The following is a 23,617-nucleotide window of genomic DNA, read 5'->3' as shown; positions in this document are numbered from 1 at the left end:
CGCCCCCCGCGCCGGCTGGGAAGCCCGGGCGATCGCGGCCCAGCGGCTGCCCTCCTCCCGCCGGCAGGCGGGCCGGGCCCGCGAGAGCCGCCCTCAGCACCGAGGCGAGAGGCCTCCGCGCGCCTTGCCTTGCCTTCCCTCCCAGCCCACTCCCGCGGGCCGCCATTCGCCTCACCCCACCCGCCCTCCACGGCAGAGCCAACAGGAAGCGCCGAACGGCGTGACTGACAGGCGGTGATGGCCAACGAGGAAGATCCTTATTGCTGTGTGGCTGAGGCTCCGGCGGTATAAAGGCGGCCACGCGTTAAGGCTCCGGGCCGGAGAGTACGTGTCTCAGGGGGAGGAGAAGGTGGCGGCAGGGCCGGTGCGGAGCAGGCGAGCGCCGCGGGGAGGGGTGTCAGCTCCAGTGCGTGGGGGATTTTAATCCGATTCCGGCCGGCCCGGATTTTATTTGGAGCGGGTTTTAAAGTGAGTATGAGCGGGATGGCGACGGCGGAAAAGGGGGGAGGGGCGGGACAGGACCGGATCAGACCGGCCCGGCGGGGGGAGCCGCCTCGCTGACCCGCGGGCCGCGCTTGTCTCTTGCAGGCGCCTGTCGTCCCTCTCGCCTCTGCGGACGGGGCAGCATGTCCGAAGCGGAGCAGCAGTTGGCGGCCGGCGCCACCCAGAACGGCCACGAAGCGGCCGAGAGCGCCGGAGAGCAGCAGGCCGAAACCGGCGGAGCTCCGGCGGCGGCAGGCGCGGCTGTGGCGGCGACGGCGGGAACGGCGGCGGCGGCGGGAGCTGGACCGGCGGCGGGAACAGCGGGGACGGCCGCCAGCCAGAACGGAGCCGAAGGCGACCAGATCAACGCCAGCAAGAACGAGGAGGACGCGGGGTAAGCGCTGCGCCTCCCTCGGCGCGCTGAGGCGGGAGTAGGCCGCGCCCCCCCCCCCCGCCCCAGCCCCCGGACGCCATGTGCGGCGGCGGAGCGCGGCCGCTAGGCCCCGGCGCGGCCCTTCGGCGGGAGCGGAAGCGAGGCGGGCGGCTGGCGCGCTCCGCCGCCCAGGGCTCCGCTCCGCCCGGCGGGGGAGGGCGGCGGGCGGCCCCGCTGCGGAGGGATCGGGCGGGCGGTGAGCCGGAGGCCTGCAGCACCAGCGCTTCCTTTGTTCTGGAGCTGCCTTTTGTTGGCGCCATGTGGTGGCTGGGGGAGGGGCGGGGAGCGCGTTTGTTGCCGTCTCACGCTGTAAAATGGAAGGGGATTTATCTCGGCTCGCTTCGCATCCCGCGTTTTCTTCATCCTTTCCCTTTTTAACCAAAGGAGCGGATGGAAGGAGTTGCTTTCTGTCGGGGGGAGGGCTGGTTCAAACTTTCCGGGGATCGGCCAGCCGATCGCCACCGGCGTTGGTGTAAATGCAAACACGTTTTCTGTAACGCATATAGAAAAAAAATCCTGGCTTTGGAAGCTGTTCGGGCTAAGCCGAGTATTTTTGGAGGCAGTAAAGGGGAAAGCAGCGTGTTTGAGATGGTGTGCGGCGTGTTTAAAGCAGTAAGAGCGATTTCGGTGTGCTACTGTGCAGCATTGTCAGAAAACGGCTCGTCTCTTACAAGTGATTTCTGGAGGAGGCACTGTAGTTCTGTGTTTTGTTAGCGACATTCTTGAATACAAGAGAGGCATTTTCTTTCCTATAGTACTTGGTCTGTTTATGAATATACGTGTTCAACTTGGAAATTACCTGCCTGTTTCTTAAGCGGGTCTTTGTTATTCAAGCTACGCCGTGTATTTAATTGGAACTCCCTTTGTTATCCCAGGGCTCTGAACCAGGAGGTCAGATCCCTCAGGTTGAACAGAGCTTAAGCCATGGTAGCGTTATAGACTTGCTGTAAGAGAAGCAGTAAGACTTCACAAGTTTTCCAAAAAGCTCGGGCAGGACGTATATTTTGCAGACTTTAGAAGGATTGAGAACCAGGCCTTTTAGCTGTTTAAGAATTTTCTTTTTACTTCTATAGTATTCTGCTCTGAAAAGTGGGTGATACTTTTTCCCTTTCTCGCATAGGAGGTGACAAGTTTGAACCCCAAATCCGTGTGAAATGAAACTTCTAAGAAAAGCAGTTATTTAAAGAGATTGACCTATGTGGAAAATCTAGCACTGTGCTAAAAGAAGAGCTGTCCAAGGCAGAGTTTGGGGTGCTGACATTAGAGTGTTCTGTTAACAGCTGAAACATGCTTTGATTTAGCTGAAGTAGTATACTCGGGAGGACAAAAAGGCTACATGTGAAGAGTGCAATTGTCCAGTTTGTGTGGCCTCTGAAGGCAATGCCAAATACTGGGAATTTGGACTTAATTTCAAAGGGTCTACACTGTTGTTTTAAATATATGTAGGTATCAATCATTCCAATTACAAAACAAAGGACTGTAATCTACAAAGTGTAATGTCTGCTGCTGTGGTGAGAGGTGAATTTAGCATGTGGCAATATCTGTGTACCACAGCCCCAATCTGATGGCATAAAGCTGCCTCCAGACAAATTCCTGTCATCCCCCAACCATTAAATTTCTCTTGATCATTCTGTAAATGTAGTCAATGGTGACAGGCGATGCTATGGAAAGCCACTGTTAGTCTGTACAGATTACAGCAGTTGTGCTTGGTCAGTAAGCTGTTGTGATGAGAAGAAATACTTCAAGTATTGAAAGGCTTAGTAAACTTTATAAGGCCTTTTCTGTAAGGCTCTATTGTAGTGGCTGCAAGAAGCACACAGACTTTGCTTGGACCCTATGTATCATGCTGCATTTGTCAGTTAAGAGTGCACAGCTTGATCTTCTGAAAAAATAAGGGCTTAGACTACAAAGGATATGGTTTCATCCAGTTTAAGGGGAAAAAGCAAAAAAACACATAGTACATTGTTTTTTTTCTTTACATTGCCTTTTGAACATAAGTGGATGCTAGTTCTAGCAAATCAAAGTTACACATAAGCATCAAAAGCCACTTTTATTTCAGTGTGGTCTAGTTTCTGAAGTGCTGCTACCTTCTAGTGCCAAATCTAGGTTGCCTCTAAACAGAGTAATGACAACTTAAACTGCTTTAGTCTATCGTTAGATAAAAAAGCTTGAACGCTTTTAAAAGCTTAGTTTGTTACCTTGGAAACTCTGAAAATAGAAAATACAGCCATGTTATTAATGTTTTCATTTGAAGTGAAGCATTTGAAAAGTGCCTTATTGACTGACCTAAGTTTTGTTAATTTCACTTCTGTATTGCACTTCACTAGTATTTAGTTCTTTGAGATGTTTCAGAGGATATTTTGTGTGTCAAAGTGGGCAGAGAAGTACAGCATGGGCTTTTCATGAACGTAAAGACTAATAGTGAAGATACTGCTGTGGTACTGATGAAGGTAGAACTAGATTCAGTAACTAAGCAGGAAGAAGTGCACAACATAGTAGTTAAGGGAGGTCCAAAGTCCCGTCTGTTGTATGTGACCGTTCTTGGAGGTCATAGGTACCTGGTTTAAATTTTGCAGATTGTTTTTAGGACTACAAATTTTACAGCCATTTGTCCAGATCGTAAAAAGAGCTCGAGTATTTTGCTTTTGATGCCTTACTTTATCTTGAATATTTTCAAAGCAGTAGGAGTGATGCTAGGTTCTTTCCAAAAACTGAGTTGGCAGTACTTGATAATCAATACTGCTTTGCAAATAGCAGAATACTGTTGAAAGAGCTTAAGTTCCTGGCAAGGAATATCTTAAGTTTTACTGTTGCTGCTATCACTAGCTTTTGACAAGACACAGAAGTGTTTCAAAAAACTTTCTCAACAGTTGGTCCTGTTTCTGACAATGCTGCTGAGGTGTGTACCACTGTGAACATCTTGCTGCATGTACTTTTCTGTAGTACTTCCTGGACCTAAATAGCTCCTGTCTCTTTGTAATTTCAGGAAGATGTTCGTTGGTGGCCTCAGTTGGGATACAAGCAAAAAAGACTTGAAAGATTACTTCACCAAATTTGGTGAGGTAACTGACTGTACGATAAAGATGGACCCTAACACAGGAAGATCCAGAGGCTTTGGATTTATTCTCTTCAAAGAACCTGGGAGTGTTGAAAAGGTGAATTTTAAGCTTCATATTTCAGATTCTTAACGTTTAGGGAAAACTTTTCAGCTAGAGTTAATCATATCAAACTATCTTTCAGGTTCTGGAACAGAAAGAACACAGGCTAGATGGAAGACTAATTGACCCCAAGAAGGCCATGGCAATGAAAAAGGATCCAGTGAAGAAAATATTTGTTGGTGGACTAAACCCAGAAGCCACAGAAGAGAAAATCAGGGAATACTTCGGAGAGTTTGGAGAGGTGTGTAATGCTATCTTCTAGTAACACTGAAACATACAGTCTCCAGTTGCTGTTTAGTTTATTAATTATTTGCAAGTTGCAAATAAAATCAAATTTGTATGTATCAAGTCTTCCATAACTGATGCAAAGGTTTCCTATCCTGAGAGCAAGGACGAGGCATATACTGCACTAGATGCTTCCCTTGCTAGTTAGACATCCTTGTCTTTTAACTCAAGCAATTTTATCTGATGTTAAAATTGTTTTAATTTAAGAGTTGTAAAATGGAAACCTCATGTCTGAAAGCCAATGTTAGTATAAAAAGAATATTGCAACTTCAGTGTTGCATAATAGGCATAGATGGGAAACTTAGTTTTACCATCCTAAATGCCATGCACTTAATTGTCCTGCTAAAGTCCAAGTCTGAAAATAGTTATTTCATGTCTTCAGATTGAAGCAATTGAACTTCCAATGGATCCAAAGACCAACAAAAGGAGGGGGTTTGTGTTCATCACTTTCAAGGAAGAGGATCCAGTGAAGAAGGTTTTGGAGAAGAAATTCCATAACGTCAGTGGAAGCAAGGTAAAACTTTGACTTGTATTTTTTCATCCAAGTTATTAAGCATAATACTACTACATCTATAATCTGAACAGGAGATCAGACGTCTCCAAAACCAAGGTACCAAAATTACAATACAGAGAGCTTGCAGTTTACCACAGGGGTGTTTTGCTGTAACTTCAGTCACAGAGGCTACCAAGGTTCTTTGCCAGTACTTGTGGCTTTAATACTTGCTATGTCCTGGGGGCTTTCTTATGTAAAGTATCTAATTGCATTCATTAACTACATGCAGAAAAACTGGCTTATTTATGTATCAGTCTAACAATACAAGCCATTTCAACAAATACATACCTATTTTCAGTATAGAGTACTTGCATAATTGCAAAGCTTACAGACACAGACTTTGTAGGCAGCTGGCTGAAACTGGCTGTCTGACATGGGCAGATTCTGGTGTGTTCTCTCAGAAGCCCCCCCCGCTATCAAAACCATGTCATGTAAACCCAATACAAGGATCTAGAGAGTAAATTATGCTTATGGCAATGGGTACCTGGTCAGCTGGTTATGTGAAGCACTGTAAAAGTGATGTAAGATGCTCCGAACAGCTGACTGTTCATCTGTGGGAACAGCTAATAGAGGCTCATGTGTCAAGCTAATAAGAGGACTGAAGGCAAATGATGTGTGCTGGCTGGAGCTATCCCGCTTGCCTGGCTCTATGGCCAGTGCTGACCATACGCTAACTTCAAAGCCCTTTTAGATCTGGTTGTACTGTCTGACACAGTGACTTAGATTGCACTTAGTTTAAGACTGGTCTTGACACAGCACAGAAACTTTTGCAAACCTAGTGCACTGGTAGTTGGCAATAAAGTTTGCTTTCAGGAGAGATGAATGCTCATGTGCCAAGGGAGCTGAGAAATCTGTATCTCATAACTATGGCTTGGTTTTGTATCACAGTGATAATAAAGAGAGCAGCTTACCTTAAAGCTCCTGTGGCGAGGGATTCCAAGCCAGGCTTGCTCAGGTGGTGCTGTCACAGGGAGTTTTTCATTTCACAGCAGCGGTAGCTTTTGTCTTGGACTGTGTGCAGATTCAGGGACTAGGCAGCTGGCTGACTGCTTGAACTGCAGCTTGGGAGCCTGTCTTTGAAATGACCATTCCGGTTGATTTTTAGCTGTTCTTAGTATTTGATAAGCGATGAACTCAGGTGTTGGTAGGTGTACTGTACGGTCCAACACAGATGGTCTGTGTAGGATGTATGAAGGTTGCCAGGAAATCTTGTTCTGGTGTGTTTCTCAGCCTTGTGCACTTGGCACAGCTTGGGTGAAGCGGTCCAGTAGCAACAGCCTTGTGCTGGAGGTAGTGCCAGGAGAAAGGGCAGCCTCCTGGTTCCTACAGGAGCGGTGGCTGTGCTGAGCTGGCCTCAGCACCTCTTTCATGGGGGAGCTCATAGCAGAGAATAGGCAGTATTGAAACACTGTGAAAGCAGTGGCCTGCTTTGTATGGCCAGTAATGACTAACCTTTCTCTTCCATGGGGAAGTTGATGGTAGGGAGTAAGTGGTATAAAATACTCTGAAAGCAGTGGCCTGCTTTGGATGACCAACACTGACTAGCCTTTGCCCAGGTCGCACGATAAATCAGATGCTTCTGGGTATGCGTAGTCCTGCTCATGGGACAGGGAGCACAGCATGTATACATCCTTTGCCTCCAGAGTAACCTCTGGCTTTCCTACGTGGTTAGGGTGGGCGCTGCTGCTACAAGACAGTATACATACCCTTCCTTATTTTTCATTTGCAGTGCGAGATTAAGGTAGCACAGCCAAAAGAAGTATACCAGCAGCAACAGTTCAGTAGTGGTGGAGGAAGAGGTAGCTATGGAGGAAGAGGCAGAGGTGGAAGAGGCGGCGGTAAGTACTACACGCACTACTTTAGTATGGACACATTCTAAATAAGTTGTGTGTACTAAAATGGGATTTTGTGGATGGTTTTCCCTTCTATAGCTCAAAGTCAAAATTGGAATCAAGGTTATGGCAATTACTGGAACCAGGGTTATGGGAATCAAGGATACGGCTATCAGCAAGGTTATGGTGGCTATGGAGGCTATGATTATTCAGGATATGGGTATTATGGATATGGACCAGGCTATGATTACAGTAAGTAAAGAGAACTGTATTGGGTATAAGCAAGCGTAACTAATTAGCAGTTTAATGCATTTGTTTTCTTGTTCATAGGTCAAGGCAGTGCAAATTATGGGAAGACACCAAGACGTGGTGGTCATCAGAATAACTACAAGCCATATTGATCAAACTTATTCAGGTATGCAGTGGCATGGTCTCTTTTGGAAAATGACTGCATAGGTTTTGTATACAATGCTGTAGATGGATACTTCAGTTCTGTACCAAATTTAACTTTACAATAAATTTCTATGGCCTGTTAAATGTGCATCTTACTTGGAAGAGCTCCCTGGAAATGTTTTACATGTTTAATACTTACAGATAACTAGTTGTCTAGACAGTGTGGTGTGTAAATTTCAGCCTTGCTGAAGATATTAATTAATGATTTTATTAATAGGTTAAACTGAAACTGATTTTGAGGGTCTGCTTAAAGCTGCAGCTCTGCATCTAGGGACTGCCTCTTGGAGTTAACTATGGACTCTGCATTACTCCAGTTGTACAGAATGAGATGCATCTTAGGGAACCAGTGTCACTTTCCACCTTTTTATTTTGTATTGTTTTTGTGTCATACATTTCCTGTAATGGAAGTGTTAATTTTACTGTACTTTTTGGTACCTTTTTGGAATCTAATGTATTGTAAGGTATTTTACATGTGTTCTGATTCACCATGACATGGATATTGAAGCTATCCTAGCTTTTGAAATAAAAAAGGCGTAATCTAGTGTCTTGTGCCATTCTTCAGCTTATGTATTAGTAGAACGCCAGTATACTGTTCCCAGAACTTAGTTCATGGCAGTACCTTGATAGGGGAAGAGTTGTGCTTAAATGTTTTTAATCTTACAACTAGAAGGCTGTATTGGTAGTTGTGCTGACTTGCAGTTAAGTGGCAGCTAAAAACTGCAGTCGCTTTTGCCTTGAGGTTATGGAAGAGAACTCAGGTGGAAAGCCCCAGCTGTTGTGGAGGCTGTGCTGGTGGGTCATGTTCTAGACAAGCACAGAGGCTCAGCATAACTGTGTTAGTGTCTGTATTGTAGGGCTCTGCTAGGCAGAGCTGGAGGTCTAAGTTTCAGGTAGGGCTTGGGAGTCTAGACAGCACTGCAGGAGGAAGCTAAGAGGTGTGCCAGAAGCTAGCTGCACTTCCTTTATGTTTCACTGGCTTGAGTCTGAGACTTTTCTACAAGTTCTGAATAGTACATATACCTGCCTTGAGAGACAGGTTAGACAGACGTTAAATTAACAATGCAAAGTCTGAATTTTTGCAGCCTTTTTGTGTATCAAAATAGGCTAAAAACTTCCACTGAAGTTGTGGGTAGAAAAACAAAACATCATTTCTCTAGAGATGAGTGACCAGCTAGAAATACGCTCTCCTTTTTTGACTGGTTCACTGTTTCAAGGCTGTAACTATCATGCAACTTAATTTGCCTGTCTTGCTGCAGAACAGCCCTAATCTAAGATACATAAGTAGCAAGAGCTGTTGCACAAAGTAAACTTCTAAGCTTTGCTGTAATCAACTTGATTTTTACTTTCCTCTTAAAATTAAAATCTGACAATTTTTTTTTTTGTAATAAATTGTTTGAACAAAGGGGAACCAGAAGTGAATTAAACTAAGTAACTTAAGGCAAGACATAAACAGTTGTTACTAGAGACCTTTTCAGGTTTTTTTAACATGGGATGCAGCTATTCTTGCAGGGACTATAATATGCTGCTCCCTGCTGGCTGTCCTTGAAAACAGAAACTTGCTGTGAAGTTAAAGTCTGTAAGACTTCTGGAGTTCAGTGGAAATCTTCAGTATAAGAAAAGATGAATTGAATTTTAAATCTGATAGTGGACATGACAGCTTTACAGCTGGAATATGTAATCTAATGCCCATCTTACTTGCAAATAAGAGAAATTACAGACCACAAACAAATGAGTACAGTATTTAAAAGCATTACTGTCTCATACCTTAAAATTGGAATGCTTTACTCTGTCGCATACTGGTTTTTTAATGAAATAAGGGATAGCAGAAACTTTTTTTTTTTAGCAGTTTGCCCTCCAACAGGCAGTTTGCATAGTACTGGAACCATACTGCTGCGGTACCACTAGCTAGTTTATTAGCAATAGTTTGTTAGCTGGCTGTTACATTGGTGTTTTTTGGAAGTAGGTTCTCGGGTAGTGCTTCCTTGACAGGCGATGTGGCCTTAAGCAGAAATTGAGGATACTGGTACTTAAATGCAGAGCTGGTTTTCCCTTTTTTCTTTGCATGAAAAGTCTGTGATACAAAGAACATGTAATTACCTGGTAAAAGTGAGGGCTTATACACAAGGTTGTTGCTTATGGCTGTAATGTACTCTTAATTTACTAATCCTGCTTGGATATTTCTTGAGGACAGAATATTTTGTAAGAACCGTGACTATTTTGGGATCCATGCCCCTTGGCTGTCTGTTCCTCATGCATTTGATGCTACTGGGACTGAAGTTTCTGACTTAATCTGGTCTGGTCACTGAGACTGTTGAATACAGTGCTACTGGGGACCTTGTTACAAAACTGGCTACTGAAACTGGTCAGAGGAGCCTGGGAAGGACTGGGTATACTGGCACCTAGAATGGCATTTGCATAGGTAGCAGCAGATTTAAAAATACAAGATAACCCATGGGCTCATCTTAATTTGCAAAAGTCATAACCTGAAAGAGCATGAATTTAGAAAATGTAGTTTATAGTAGCTGCTAGAAATATATTCTGTTATAATCAGTTTTAGATATGCTGTTTTAAGTAAAAGCCAATTCCACACTTCTACCAGAGTTGGAACAAGCTCTTAAATTTATTTCTCCTAAAGCTTTTACTAATAACAAGATAACTGAAAATAACAATCAAAAGTAATTTTTCTGGTCTGTGACACGCTAGGATGAAGATTAAATGTGCGTTATTATAGTTGAATAATGTTTCTTAGTAGTAGATCTTGAACATTGTTTGAAACCTATGGAAAGAAAATAATGTTATGGTTTTTTTGTAAAAGCATCATTAAAAGGAATCTATTTCATTGCCTCATTTTCGCTTACATTATATGTAAGTGTCCTACTAGTACTGTACTTAGTAAGAGGCTTTTTGCATTCTTGGTTTCCTGTAGAAAATAAAGGCATTTTTCTTGCTTAGTTTAGATTGCAGAAAAGTACATTAAGTCATTAGGCCTCTAAGTTAAACTGGCACTGTTGAGTAATCCTTTTGTTCTCAAGAATAAGTAGTACAAACAGCTGTATGTCTTTCCATTAACTTGCTAAATAAAATATTAACACATTTTTCTTGTGCCTGCTATACTAATATTACACTGAACTAAAAAGCATGTTTCTCCTTAGCTCAGGGCCATAGCACTGTGGATCTAGTATGGTGGTTGAGGCCACCAGTGATTAATTAGGTATGTTTCCATCTGGGTACCTAGAGTTTTACTGGGAATTTGGTTAAAAACACTCGGTTGTCTCGGTCAGAATAGGTTGAAGAAATACTAAGTGTACCATAGGGTGTTGCTATTGAGGCATTAACTGTAAGCATACACTGTGCTCATCATGAGTGTGGCAAAATGAGTTGCAGCTTGACATTGTCTAAGCAACCTATAGAGGGACCTCAGCAGACAGTAAGATTTTCAAGGCTTGGAAGACTTAACAGGACTCAGTCTTAGTGATGCCTGTAGTCCCCTGAGTATAGGGGTAAGGTGATGCTTAAGCATGGGTCAACAGCCATGAACCTGAAATGCTCAGAACAGAAGGCAGTACTATTTCAAAGTCAGATGTTAAATAAAACAGGAGCTATAGCAGTAAAGGTACTGTCTATAGCTCTTCATAAAGCTGTCGGTGTAAGTGGCGTGCAGAGTGTGCAGTGCTCCTGCCCTTGGGGTCAGTTAAGGAGAGACTTGCTGAGAAGTAGTTATGCAGCTAGACCTGCTTCTGTCTAGAGACTTAAGGCACTGAGCAGCTAGCATAAAAGCTGTTTGTCTTGATGTGTGTGTCATTTTGCCTGCCAGTCATTCTTAAAGCTTCCCAGACAAGCATCCATAGCATGCTCTTAGTGGTAGGCATTTCTGGGATATGTTGAACTTAGCTTACAAATGAATGAATACATACAGTGTTACTGGAAGTGTCAGACTCTGATAGAAGGTAGCTGTGAATGCCAGATGTATACAGTCTGGTCCACGCCTTCTAGATTGCCATAAATTCCTGCAAACTAACTTAAAGTATCTCTGAAGAAGCTTGGTCCTGCTCTATTGCTAGTGACAATGCTTGTGAAATTACGTTTAGGAACCTTGGCTTTTAAGTATTAAAGGGTGAATATAGATAAATACCTGCTCAGGTAGAATAAGTAGATGTTTTCTATTGCTTCAGACATTCCTTTTCCATATCTGGAGAGAGAACAAGCAACAATTTCACACACTTACGACAGTGCAAAAACTTGTCTCAAACTTCATTAATACTGAGTGCAGAAGTATAAAAAGCTAAATGGCAAATGCATGTGGATATGTCTTTCAAGAATGAAATTTGGACAGCTTTTACGAGTTGCCCTTGTTCAGATAGGTAGACACTTCAACCTCTGCCAGAGCAAAGCTACTTTAAAAGGCGTATGCATCTATGGAGTAAATATTTTTTTTTAGAAGATTTAAGCCTTCACTTCTAAATTATTCTGTTTTAAACTTGCATTGACTAAGACTGATTTTCCTATGTGCTCAGTGCCTGTCTTGGCTCTGGTTTAGCACTTCTGAAAAGCAGGCTCAGCATTGACTTTAAGCGGTCTTAAGAGCAACCCTCTATAAGGCAGTTTTGATCTCTACTACCTGTTAGTAGCTTGTCAAGTGTGTCCACAACAAATTTTGCATTCTCCATATTGAAGCACATTGGGGGCTTGAATTTAAGCACATTTCTTCCTGGCCCATCTGTACTCAGTAGAATATATTCTTCCTTAAGCCTGGAAAGAGCAATAACAAAGAATTATGTTTACCTTTGCATGTAGCTCAGAAAAACTTAAAACATCAGCATGCAGGCTGTCCCGACAATGCCCTTCTGCACTAACTGGTTTCTTTTTCTGCCAGTCTGGCTATATTTCAAAAACTATCGAGTGGCAAGGTCTGTAATTGTGCGCTTGCCTCCTACATAGAGGACTGACCTACATGATTGTCTCTAGTACCTTGTTACTAGATACTCTGCTTCTGCTGTGGCTGGGGTCCTTTCTGCTTCATCCTTGATTAAGTCCACTCCAATGAATAAGCCAGAACCCCTTTAAAAGAAATAAAAAGTAGTCAGTGTCAGAGGGACTGCAGGTGAACTAAAAAAATCTGAGGAAGCTTTTTGTGACATCACACCTTTACCACATGAGAACTACCTGATGTATGGCTAGTGATAGAAGAGGTATTGCTGTCTTGTAATACAGTAGAGACTTTTTGCTGCTCAGAAGGGCGGTGCAGGACATGATGTTAAGCATATTTTCCATCCAGCTCATTAATTCTGTTTTTTGTGCACTTGAAGTAAGAGTTCAGACAGGAAAGTGAATTCCTTTAGCAACTAATAAATCAGTAAAGCAGCAGTACTGGCCTGGAGTGGCCCAAGTATATCAGTGGTAAGCTCAAGTTGTTTTCATCTAAAGTACAGCAGCCTGTTGATTTTTGCTAAAACCACAGATTTAATTAATTTCTTAAAACCACATTGGTTGGATTGAGTAGTTTGACTGACTGGACCAAAAAAAAAGCAGCTAAAATATACATAAGGCACTGATACCTGACATCACCAATGATGGGATGCTTGGTTTTCTGTTCCTTGAGTAGATTCATCAAGAAGTTGCCTACTTCTGTGGCATGTGCTTGAAGGTGTTCCTTCTGAATCACATCTAACACAGCTAATCCAATTGCACATGAAACAGGATTTCCTCCAAACTGAGCTCAGGGAAGGAACATGCGTAGCCATGGAAGGGGAAGAAGGATGAAATGATGTCACTCGGTGTAGCCTCAGTGATAGAATGAGCATACTGCCATCTTTCAGATGGAGCCAGTAAATAGAAAGTTACATATTGGAAAACTACAAATAATATATAAACAGTAACTGAGCGATAAAGATCAATAGAAACACTGCATGATTATCAAATTTAAGACTTGGACTCCTGTAGAGGAGAGTTGGGCAACTTTGTACTTACTGTATTAAAATACTCTACTCCTGTGGCTCCAAATGCTTCTGCAATTTCTTTTGTTGTTGCTACACAGGCAATAGGGTGCCCATTTCCTATCGGTTTCCCCATAGTGACAATATCAGGTATAAAATCGTCTCCCTGAAGCTGGAATGCCCAAAAGTGCTTGCCAACCCTGCCAAAGCCAACTTGAATTTCATCAGCAATAAATACACCTCCTGCCTTGTGCACGTGCCTGTAACATAAAAGATCGTTACTGTCTTTTTAAGAGGAAACAGAACAGAAATACTTACTGCTTAAAAACATGCAGAAAGCATTACTTCGCAAACTTCCAGGAGACAAACTTGCACAGGCCTGTATTCTAGAGATGTGTTTAAAATGCAGGTCTTTGCCATACAAACTTTACATTCTAACTTGAAGGCATAGGCTGCTACATGCCACAGCAGGCAGAGGAATTCTCTATCATGTATAATTGGCAAGTATGTTAAATTTAAGAAGTTAAAAATGAATGACCACTTACTCTGCAACCTTCTGAAAATAGCCTGCTGGTGGAATGATTTGACCACCCACACTTGGCAGAGATTCAACAAAAAATGCAGCAATCTGAAATAAAGGTAGCATGTAATGTTTGAATGCGGTACAGAAAGCTGTGGAAATTGTGTTAACAATTGACAAGAAGCTCTTTGTCAGTGGATGGTTCTTGTATTATTATGCCACGTTTTCTTTTTGACAAGTCCATACTACTTAGCTCAGTAATCCTGAATGGCATTGATAATCAGCCATAGTCATTTCTAAGGCAAGAAAAATGGTCAAGGAAGTCACTTTTTACCTTTCTGCCTCTCTCATGTGCTTGCTGGATAATATTTTTCACTTCATTAGCATAGGCTGTTACTGAATCTTCGTGGTCTTCTCTATAAAGTCCTCTGTATGTGTCTGGAATAGGAGCCTGTGCAAAGGAACAGTATTCTGTATTCAGTATATCATAAATAAGACTTCATTAAATTGACAAGTAGTTGATAGTTATATGCTGAAGTACATACCACGTGGACCCATTCCTTTTGTCCTTCTAGATTTCTGAATTTATATGGGCTTATGTCAATCAAGGATGTCAGATGTCCATGGTAAGCACTTAAAAAACAATCAGTGAGAAAAGCTCTGCAATTTCTATCAATAAGCTTAGTACTATTTGGATTTTTTTTTTTGTATCTGAATATAAGGGATGCAGAGGGACAGTACTTGTCACTGGTTTGCCTGGACCAGTGTCTAGAACTCAGCAGTGTAAGTCATGAGCCGTATTACAAGATCTCAGAACAACTGGAGGGGACGTGTCTGCCCTGCTTCCGAGCATCCTCCAGCAATGGAGTTTTCTGTCTTTGGGCGTCCTGTTCTCATTTTGACCACCTTCATGGTAAAAGTTTTTCCCCTGTGTCTCATTGGAATTCCTCTGGTTTCAACTTATGTCTGTTGTCTCTTTTCCTGTCACCATACATACTCAGGCCTGACTCAGTCTTTTCTGCTCCTTTCCATTAAACAGCTGCCATCAGATCTGCCTCTTGCCATCTCTTACAGCTGAACAAATCTAATTTTCTTAACTCTCAAGCCTGTGGCTCTGTACCCATCATGGTAGGCCACTGCTGGCCTCTTTGTAGTATGGCAGTGTCTGTTACGTACTGAGAGCCCAGCGGGACACAGTTCTCTGGGCTGGTCTCACAAATACAGAAATGGGAAAAATGACCTCCCTCGGTTTCCCGGTTAGTCTTTCTACTACAACAGGTTTTAAAAAATGCTCTGACCAGGGACCAAAACCTAGCCTTGTACCCCACAGTAGATAAAATTGCTGATATACTTACTGGTCTAAAACTATAACATCCTCATGTTTTGTGTACTGTCGTGCCAGTCTTAGGGCAAGATCATTAGCTTCAGATCTACAATTGAAAAATTCAGTAAGCGTTTCATGGTGGATGTCTGAGTTTTGAAATTCTACCTTCCCTTGCAATGCTGTTTGCGTCTGCAAAGAACAGACAACTTGATGCATGTTACTTACAGATCCCTTAGTAATCAGGACTCATTAGGTAGGACCGTTCACCAGAGCGGAATCCATTTTAAACTTGAGTACAGAAACTGCTTTGGAAACAGTTTTTTCTTTTTTTAGCTGCAGTTTGCTTGGCAGTATGCGCCCCCTCCCCAAATGCACATTGTTACATTTGGTTTTGATAACAGCACTAATTCATAGTTTAGAAGACAAGTCAGGCCAGAAACTTAACACAGTAAATATTTACATTAATGTTTTGTAGTCCAAGGCCTTATAAATAGAATAAAACCCCTTCTTAAATGAGACACTAGGTTAGTGTCCTTGTAGAGAGCTTGCTAAATGTGAACTTTGGAGTCAGTGAAGTTCTAAAAAAGACCACAGTTCCTTCAAAAACAACCCCCCTACACCATGTTTTTTGTTAATATCTAGTCGTCCACGCCAGATCATGCAGTTGGCTGTTGATAGATATACCTAGTGAACACACAGTATCAATTCTAATATACCCCCTGACTTACCCAGAATTCAAAAAGTAAAAGATGCATAACTTCTCAGGTAGTGTTTTTGAAAGTCTCTCTGCATAATCGACCAAGTTGTCATGAAGATAACGAGAATTTGTATTTAACAATTGATTTTGTTCATGGGCTGCTTTTACTATATCAGGGTGACAATGTCCAACTGCAAGAGAGCATGGAGAGTAGTTTGAGAGTTCTTCCATATACCCATGATGTTAATTCGCATACTAACTTCCCACTTAACATTTCTTGAATATTATTAGATATTATCACTGATGATTGTATTCATCAGTGGGGCATTAATGACATTGTCAGCAGAACACAACTAAGTACACTTTCTCTAAAAACATTGGGTTCTGCCTTCCCTACACCCCAAAAAACCACAAAACCAAACCTTGAAGTTGCCTACCTACTGTACTTTTAAAGTTCGTAGTTAATACTGGAAAGTGATATGCTAAACCAAGTAGCGTGTAATGTGATGTTTGGATTTAGACATTTATATTATTTAGGGGTTTGGGAATGACCTGGTAAGCTTTACCATCAAAGAATTAATAGGGCTGTCTAGGGTGTTAGTGACAGCACTGACCCACTAGAGAGATTTCAGATCAGCAGCTACTTCATAATACCCAGCTAAGGCACCACAGTGAACAACAGTCCTGCAACTGTAGGCTTAGCAGTAACTTATAAACCCAACACGTGTCAAGTCATTTGTTAGTTTCACAGTTAAGATGCTTTACTTGAGCTTTCAGGGGAAGGGAAAAAAAAAATAATCTGTAAATTTTAGAGGGGTGTGTTTCTAGGAAGACAGATCAAGGAGCAAGCCTGGAAGGCAAGTTCACATGTACAGAAATTCAAATGTGAACTGTAATTTCCCAAACTGCAGGCTCAAGAAAGGTTTCTTCACTTTTCCAACTAAACAACCCCTCCCGCAACACAACAGTGGTAAAATGTACTGATTGTGCCTTGTTCTGCTTAGAAGAACGTATTGTCAAACAACATGACTTTTAACTTACCATGAGCGACATTGTTTATGCAGTCAAGGTATCGTCTTCCATTCTCATCGTACATGTACTGGCCTTTCGCCTTTACGATCTTCACTGGATCATTAGAAAAAAACAGCTTGCAAGAAGAGCTATGGCAAACATCAGAAAGGAAAATAAGTCTTAGTAAATTCTTAAAGTCGTGTAGTTTTTTTCTGCTGGTAATATTTTCAGTTCAGATTGATTAATCAAGAGAAGGACATTTCCCCAGTTTGCCGGCACGTGGTGTCATCCTTGTCCTGGCCCCTAAAACAAAGCTTGGGATTGGGAAGAGAACAGCCCTTCTGCAGCAAGTCAAATTTTGTTAGATTTGCGGGGGGGAAAAAAACATACTCCAGAACTGAAAATCCTTCACTGGGAACCTAGCCACAGCACACAGACAGGACTTCCCTCCGTAGTTTCATCTAATCTTAAGTGTGGTTCCTTACTGTCTGTGCTCTCTGCCCTTCACGTTCTTGAACCCTCTTTGGCATCTTGTACCTTGTGATCATTTTTATTGTGTTCTTGTATATTGAGCAACAATAATGTGCTCAGGTCCTGATGTCCCAGATAGTATGTTGTGGGTGATTCTTATGTCTGTATAAAGTTTTATGAATCTTAGCTGAAACACTGAGTGATTTTGTAAGGCTGGGTCTAGTTAACTGAGTTTGTTTTGGTTCACTTTTAATGTAAATTGCTGAACATAATTGAAACGCGTCTGCCTAAGTAGGAGTTGTGGAGATTTGACCAAGGCTAAAGCCAAACTTTCATGCTTCATTTAGTAAAAGATTGCTTATACAAAAATAAAGTAATTTGACTACAAATACAAAATCATTGTCAAGTAAACAACAAAAGACAATGATAAAATAAGAAACTGCTTTGCTATCCCTCCCCTACAGGAATCCTGTATTTTCTGAGTGAGCTGGCAGCAGAACGGTAGGACAGGCAGGTGTTTTGTCAGCCTCTGCGAGTTTGCTGCGGCAGGGCAGGCGCCTACAGAGAGGGGAGGCACAGAGCCGGCTCTTGGTTTGTGTCAGTGGCAAAAGTCCAATTCAAGCATTTACCTGTGGCCCGGCTGCTGGATTCATAAAATGTACAAAGATGAGAGAGTAGCCTTGTTGTTGAGTGTATATTTATATATAAAAAAGTATGTATATATATACACACACTTCTATAGATACGTGTGTGTGTATATAAGGTATATATTCTTATATATATCTATATATCTATACAGTTCTGCTGCTGTTAGCTGTCTGCAGAGCCAAGAGTGTTTTAGCTCAGCGGGAGCAACCCAAGTAGCGGGCAGTTTGGAACCGAGTCCCGTACTTAACCAGGCAGCCCGTGGCCGGTTCCGTCGCACGTTTGGCGACACAGGAGCGCTCCGACAGCCCGGCCCTGCCGGTGGAGCCCGTTCCGGCTGTTCAGAGTTGAACGGCCGTGCGGGGTTGGGCCGTGTTCCGCACCCCGCTCCCTAAGAAACGCCGATGGCTGAGCGCGGCCCAGCCCCGCGCCCCCCGCCGTGCCGCTGCCCGCTGCCGGGATGCGGCCGCTGCCGACGTGCCGCGGGCCGCGTAAGGCAGGGCCGGCGGCGGGACCCCGCCCGGGCCGGGCCACCCCCCGGTGGGGCCGGCGGTCTGCGCCTGGCAGCCACGTCGGCCGGCGGCGCCCGTCCCGTCCCGCCCCGCCGCGCTTACCCGATGAGCTGCCGGCGCAGGGCCAGGGTCTCCTGGCGGGGCCGCCGCGCCGGCCTCATGGCCGCTCCGCCGCCGCGCAGGGGCCGCCTGGGGGGGGCCGGGCCCGCCCCCGGCACCGCGGCGCCCCCTGCGGGCCGCGCCCTGCCGCTGCGCTGCCCGGCGGCCCCAGCGCCGCCCTGTGGCGGGTGGCCGCGCTACCGGTGCTGGGAGCCCCGCGGGGGGAGGGCGCTGTGCCGTGACTGCGGGGACACCGGCAGCGCGTCTCAGCTCCAGCAGCGCTGTGGCTGCGCGCCTCCCTTAGCATAGAGCCCAGCCCCCGACCTCCCAGCTGCTCCCAGTAAGCAAGCCCTCCGGCTGTGGGGACACTTGCAGCGTTGGGAGCGGTGACTTCACCTCCAAGGTCCCATAGCACAGGGGGGGGATGCTGCAACCGCTGGGCTCCTGGGAGGCTGCTGGCAGCTCCCAGGGGAACTACTCTGTGTTACCCCCCATCCCGCTTTGTTAGCAGGTGCCTCACAGGTAATAACATGCTTGTGAGAGCTCCTTAGGATTATTATTATAGCTATATCCTAACTCCCTCTCTTTTGAAATACTTACGCATCTAGGAGGTTTCTTTTACAGTTGAGGGGGTAGCCTCGGTGTCCCAACTGTATCAGTTGTTCAATGCATATTTCACTATTTAAGCAAAAGTAAACCCAAAGCATTTATTTATGTCATTGTGCTCCTTGTCTTTGGTTGGTGACAGATAGGTAGACCTGGCTGGCTACTTAAGAGCCAACTCTAGGATAGGCAGTAGTTAGGATGAAAAGAGGAAATGCTATCATCGTTATTACAATGGCCATTCCTCCGGTCCTGTTGGATTGGAATTAGTCAAAGAAAAACAAAGAAAGGGTGTCCGGGGAGGGGTTGAGCCCACTGCCAGTGTTGGATCCCGTAATTGAGTTCATAAACTTACCACGTTTCATTCTAAAAGATGCCAGATTTTTTTCCTTCCAAGTATAAGAACCAGTGTTCACATTCATTTGTTTTAAACTGACAGCATCTGTTAAGACGACTCTAGAAAATAGAGCAGACCCTTTTAAAACTACACACTTGGCAGACTTTGTTGCTGACTAGCTATAGCCACCAATAATTATCTCTAGTTGCAGTTATTTGATAAACACAACAGCAATTTAAATTTTGCATAATATGGAGAATCTAAAACCAAACTGCTAGGCAATTACCATGAACTTAGGAGGTCAGACTTGGTTGTTGCATAAAAGTCAGGTTTTAAGTCACAAAAGACAGTAGAGAAAAAGTTATGAATGGCTGTTAATCTTTATTTGAACTCTTGTCTGATTAAGCTATTTAGCGGCTATTTATAATAACAACCTGAACATTTACAATTTGGGAAGTTTATTCTTGGTTAAAAATGCAGAGTTCATTATACATATTCACACAATTGTAAAAGCAATCTGTACAGAGAGACCATTTTTAAAAATCTAGTCTTTGCTTTTGTTACAGAAAGCACAAGAAAAAACTATTTTCGGAGGTCTCAAGCTAATGTACTGTCCATTACAGCTTAAAACTAGAAATACATGATGCAGTACTAATTAATACCATTTTAACATGTTAAAACAATGGTTAAGAAATACTGTTATTAATGCCTTCATTTTTAAAGTAGTTGTTCCCCAAAGAAACGAGTAAATAGAGTACTTTTTGTGGCACATACATGATTAAAAATCACAAAGAGTTTGCAAATATAGAGATGTTAAGTACATTTTCTGTATTTTTAATAGCCATATATATTTCTTTTCAAAGGTGATACATTTTATAGAGTTTTAGTCAGCTTTGTATAAAATACCATGTAAATACATTCAAAACAAAACTAATTTTTGTAAGGTGTCCAAACTGCACATACATGCGAATAGCCCTTTCTCCTCTGAACAGCCTTACTGGAGTGGTGCAACCACTCACATAAATAAGGGACACTTGCATAACATGGTAGAGGATTAAGCCCTATCAGCATATTAGATTTCAAAACAAATATGGACAGATAAAAGCACACATTGCATGTATTTTTCTAAACGGTATACAAGTGATATTTTCTTTTGGATTTTAAATACCAGCAGGTGTAGCTTCTCAAATTAAGTTGTTTCAGAAATGCTAGCATACATACCAGTTTTAAAACATACCTATGTTCAAAGTAATTTAATGCAACAGAGCAGGTTTTGGTTTTGACTGGTATTTTGTGCTGAACCTTCATCATATTGAATATTTTATATCATTCTTTAAGATGCCAGAAAAAAGAACCCCAAATAGTAGCCCCAAAAGTTGCTACATTATGAAATTGTCTATAAAACTGTATTCCATCTATAAAAGTAAACGGCAAACACAACAGGACTCCAACTCTCATTCTAGCTGATGGCAGTTTACTACCTCTTCTGCTGAATTTGGAAATTCATTGGGTAACGTGGGTGCTTTTAGCTTTGGAAAACCAGGTCCTAAGGTTTTTTTATGTAACTGCAGAAATGCAAGTTCGATATGCACTCACCTAAATTCACATAAAATGGACCTTCTAAAGTGAAGCATACACCACAGTGTTTAACAGCACATAAAAAAGCAGCAAGCGGCCTTAGCGTCCTTGACAGATACTTGGGACACCTTCATTTTATGTTCCTGTTTGTTAGTATCTACATTATATAAGAAACCACACAGAGACAGACTCACAAGGGAGCTGCCTGTTCCAGAAAGCGGGCAACTGAGAGGCAACTTCTACCAGTACTTAGTGAACAGGCATTGATTGTATTCCGAAAATGCAGGAAAACCACAAATGTTAATAATATATTTATTACTCTGTTGTCAGTAATGCCACTTCTCATGCATTGAAAACTCATGTTTCCCAGCTTTCTTATGGTTTTCCCTCAGGCTCTCTACAGTAGTAGAGAGTCACACAATCTATTAAGTCCTCCTTGCACTCATTTCTAAGTGACAGGCTTTCAGCACTACTTTAGCTGCCGATCACGCAACAGTTAAGACATCCCTTTTGTTGTGCCATCTAACGGTACGCAAGCATATGGAAAAGAGTTCACAAGGGGACATAAAAATACCAGAAATAATTTTTAGCTTAGAAATGTAAGTGATAATCAAGGACCAGACAGTTTAAGAACTAGATTTTTGTACTCACTGGTTTGCTTCAGTCTGCAGTAGATTCCCCGCAGCGGAGCCGTGAAGTATTTCAAACTGTACTAATTACAGTCGGGTTCCCTGCAGTGCCAGGGACACAATTAAAAGGCAGGTGACTCCAGTAAATGACAGTGAGACTGGACTAACTCAAGTGACCGGATGATTTCTTTTCTCCCCCACCCCCTGCCTCCCTTTTTTAACGACATTATTGCAAAAAGGTCCAAGAAATATTTTTACATAAATTCCGTCTTGTAAGGTTGCCAGGGTCAGTATAGGCCACAGTGATCGCCTCGGCAAGCTGAAGTGTCTTAGGCCTTTTGAAATCTATCCAAACACTTCACCTCTCACTTTGAAAGTCTTTCTGGTTAAAACCTGGAAGGCTGGCTGTGCCACTAAGCACGTCATCATACAGTGAGCAGGTAAAACTTAGGAGCTTCACATGAAATAAAAGAGTACCGAGGTTTCACTCCCCCTTTGGGCACCTAGCTATGCTGGTGCGAGTTGGAACCAAACTCCCTCATCTGACTGCAGTGGTGGTCCAGGATAAGTGGTTTGGGGACATGAATCTTTAACATTTTTATCATTTCTTATTAGTAATGTTTTTGCATATCTTAAATATAAATACATTTCCATAAAGAAAGTAATTCAAAGCTTCCGTGCTTTAAAATCTAAAAATGAAAACTTGACAAGTAACCTGCCGCAGATAGATTTTACTTGTATAATGCTTTAAATTGTCTGAGCAACAATGGGACCCAAACCCCCAGAATTGAGAATCTAATGGTATTTCCTTTCCCAAGAAAGAAATACCAGACTTGGAAAAAAAGATTGAGGTTTCTATCTGTGCACGCTTGCTTTGCAAATACCTGTTCAACCCATGTAGTTACACAAAAGGGGTGCCCATCCCTGTGTGTGCCATCCATTAAGGGACAGCGTCGGGGCATAACATTTGATAAAATTTGTCCTGGTGTAAAATGTTTCTCTCGATTAAACAAACGTCTCCTCTAGATGGCAGCCCTAAATCAGTAGTCAGTGGCCAGGAACCTGCGCTCCAGTACTCCTGTATCACGCGTACTAAATTTACAGGCTAACAAGGCACAGATACATCGACCAAGGATGGCTATTTTCCATTATGATAAAGCTGGAAATTTCTGGCATCTTAATATTTTCATTACAAGTGGGGGAGGTCTTTCATTCTGGCCCAAGAGCCCACTGTACTTGGCTGATTGCAAAACCACGTGCTACGTCTAAAGATTCATACATTTCGTTCTGAGCTGCGGGCTGGCCGCAGACCGAAACTTTTGCTGGTGTAATCTAGTTCAGCGCTCCTACAGCCAGCCCAGTTGTGTCCAGTTCCAGCAGCTGAAACAGGACACGGAGCATGCGTGGGGGGGGGGGGGGGCGGGGGGGGGGGGGGGCGGGAAGAGAAGGCAGCAGCCAACCTAGAACACGAGCTTTCTGGCATGAAACTGGGTCATCACAGATGCTCTTCCTGGGTAGTGGGTCACTGACAATCATAAAACCACGGGTAATGACCTCTGTCATTCTCCATGGATTACTTTTCATCATTGCATAGGATGTCTTGAACTGCTGAAACCTCACACGAGTTTTGCTGGTTTGCTTAAGGCTTTCAAATGCTGGATTTATGAAATTACAGAAGACATAAGCTCACCTAAATATTTCAGCTATTGGTTTCCTAAAAACAAAACATCAGAAGGTCTCTTATTGTTAGAAGAAACATTCTTATTTTTAAATACACAGGAGGAAATCCATATGGAAATAAATTCATCACCATTATATATACAGCAAGTGTTAGAAGCAGTGTATACAAGAAAGGCAGCTCCCCACATTAAAACAAAGCAAGTAGCAATGTCTTGATTTTTTTTTTTTTTTTTTTTTTTTTAAAGAAAATAAAATCCTAGCACATTGAGGCTAGGAAACAGTTTCAGTTTGGAGTCAGACTGGGTTTTCTCTGCCACCTGTTTCACAACACAGAGAAATATTCCTGAACTCAGTAGCCAAACCCACAATTCAGCTGCAAAA

General features: G+C 42.9%; 2 protein-coding genes across 9 annotated transcripts in view; one reads left to right on the top strand and one right to left on the bottom strand.

Moving 5' to 3' along the window:
• The first annotated feature begins 267 nt into the window (after nt 1–267).
• HNRNPAB (heterogeneous nuclear ribonucleoprotein A/B) overlaps nt 268–23,617 on the top strand; it is a 30,067-nt gene continuing 6,717 nt past the window's right edge. The window contains exons 1-9 of one of the 8 annotated variants that reach the window (XM_056348742.1): nt 268–468; nt 589–877; nt 3,903–4,071; nt 4,157–4,315; nt 4,742–4,873; nt 6,642–6,750; nt 6,844–6,996; nt 7,075–7,159; nt 9,389–10,294. In XM_056348742.1, coding sequence (XP_056204717.1) covers nt 627–877; nt 3,903–4,071; nt 4,157–4,315; nt 4,742–4,873; nt 6,642–6,750; nt 6,844–6,996; nt 7,075–7,145 — 1,044 coding nt within the window. In that variant the 5' untranslated portion in view covers nt 268–468; nt 589–626 and the 3' untranslated portion in view covers nt 7,146–7,159; nt 9,389–10,294. Of the gene's footprint in view, nt 469–588; nt 878–3,902; nt 4,072–4,156; nt 4,316–4,741; nt 4,874–6,641; nt 6,751–6,843; nt 6,997–7,074; nt 7,160–7,414; nt 7,740–9,388; nt 10,295–23,617 lie in introns of those variants that run through there. The other 7 variants (XM_056348740.1, XM_056348741.1, XM_056348739.1 and 4 more) reach the window with 7 other exon arrangements.
• On the bottom strand, nt 9,794–22,968 carry PHYKPL (5-phosphohydroxy-L-lysine phospho-lyase). Its single transcript, XM_056348735.1, has 13 exons — nt 18,413–22,968; nt 16,713–16,831; nt 15,703–15,862; nt 15,006–15,080; nt 14,196–14,283; nt 13,985–14,101; nt 13,676–13,758; nt 13,165–13,390; nt 12,753–12,907; nt 12,166–12,255; nt 11,816–11,946; nt 11,330–11,386; nt 9,794–9,973 (listed from the first exon to the last, which is right to left on the bottom strand). Exons 1-12 carry the CDS (start codon nt 18,469–18,471, stop codon nt 11,358–11,360), a joined length of 1,332 nt encoding a protein of 443 aa, XP_056204710.1. The 5' UTR covers nt 18,472–22,968; the 3' UTR covers nt 9,794–9,973; nt 11,330–11,357.

Source organism: Falco biarmicus, chromosome 8, assembly GCF_023638135.1.
Source record: "Falco biarmicus isolate bFalBia1 chromosome 8, bFalBia1.pri, whole genome shotgun sequence".
In the NCBI taxonomy this organism is placed as follows: Eukaryota; Metazoa; Chordata; class Aves; order Falconiformes; family Falconidae; genus Falco; species Falco biarmicus.
The sequence above is the reverse complement of the archived record's forward strand: the minus strand, read 5'-3'. Positions and strand labels throughout refer to the sequence as shown.

Bases quoted from the DNA above. Each gene is read 5' to 3' on its own strand.
- PHYKPL (XM_056348735.1), bottom strand. From the start codon at position 18,471: ATGAGGCCGGCGCGGCGGCCCCGCCAGGAGACCCTGGCCCTGCGCCGG. The intron at 15,863-16,712 runs GTAAGTTAAAAG...GCTCTCTTGCAG, and splicing joins CATAAACAATGTCGCTCATG to TTGGACATTGTCACCCTGAT. The intron at 13,759-13,984 runs GTAAAAAGTGAC...CCTTTATTTCAG, and splicing joins CACATGAGAGAGGCAGAAAG to ATTGCTGCATTTTTTGTTGA.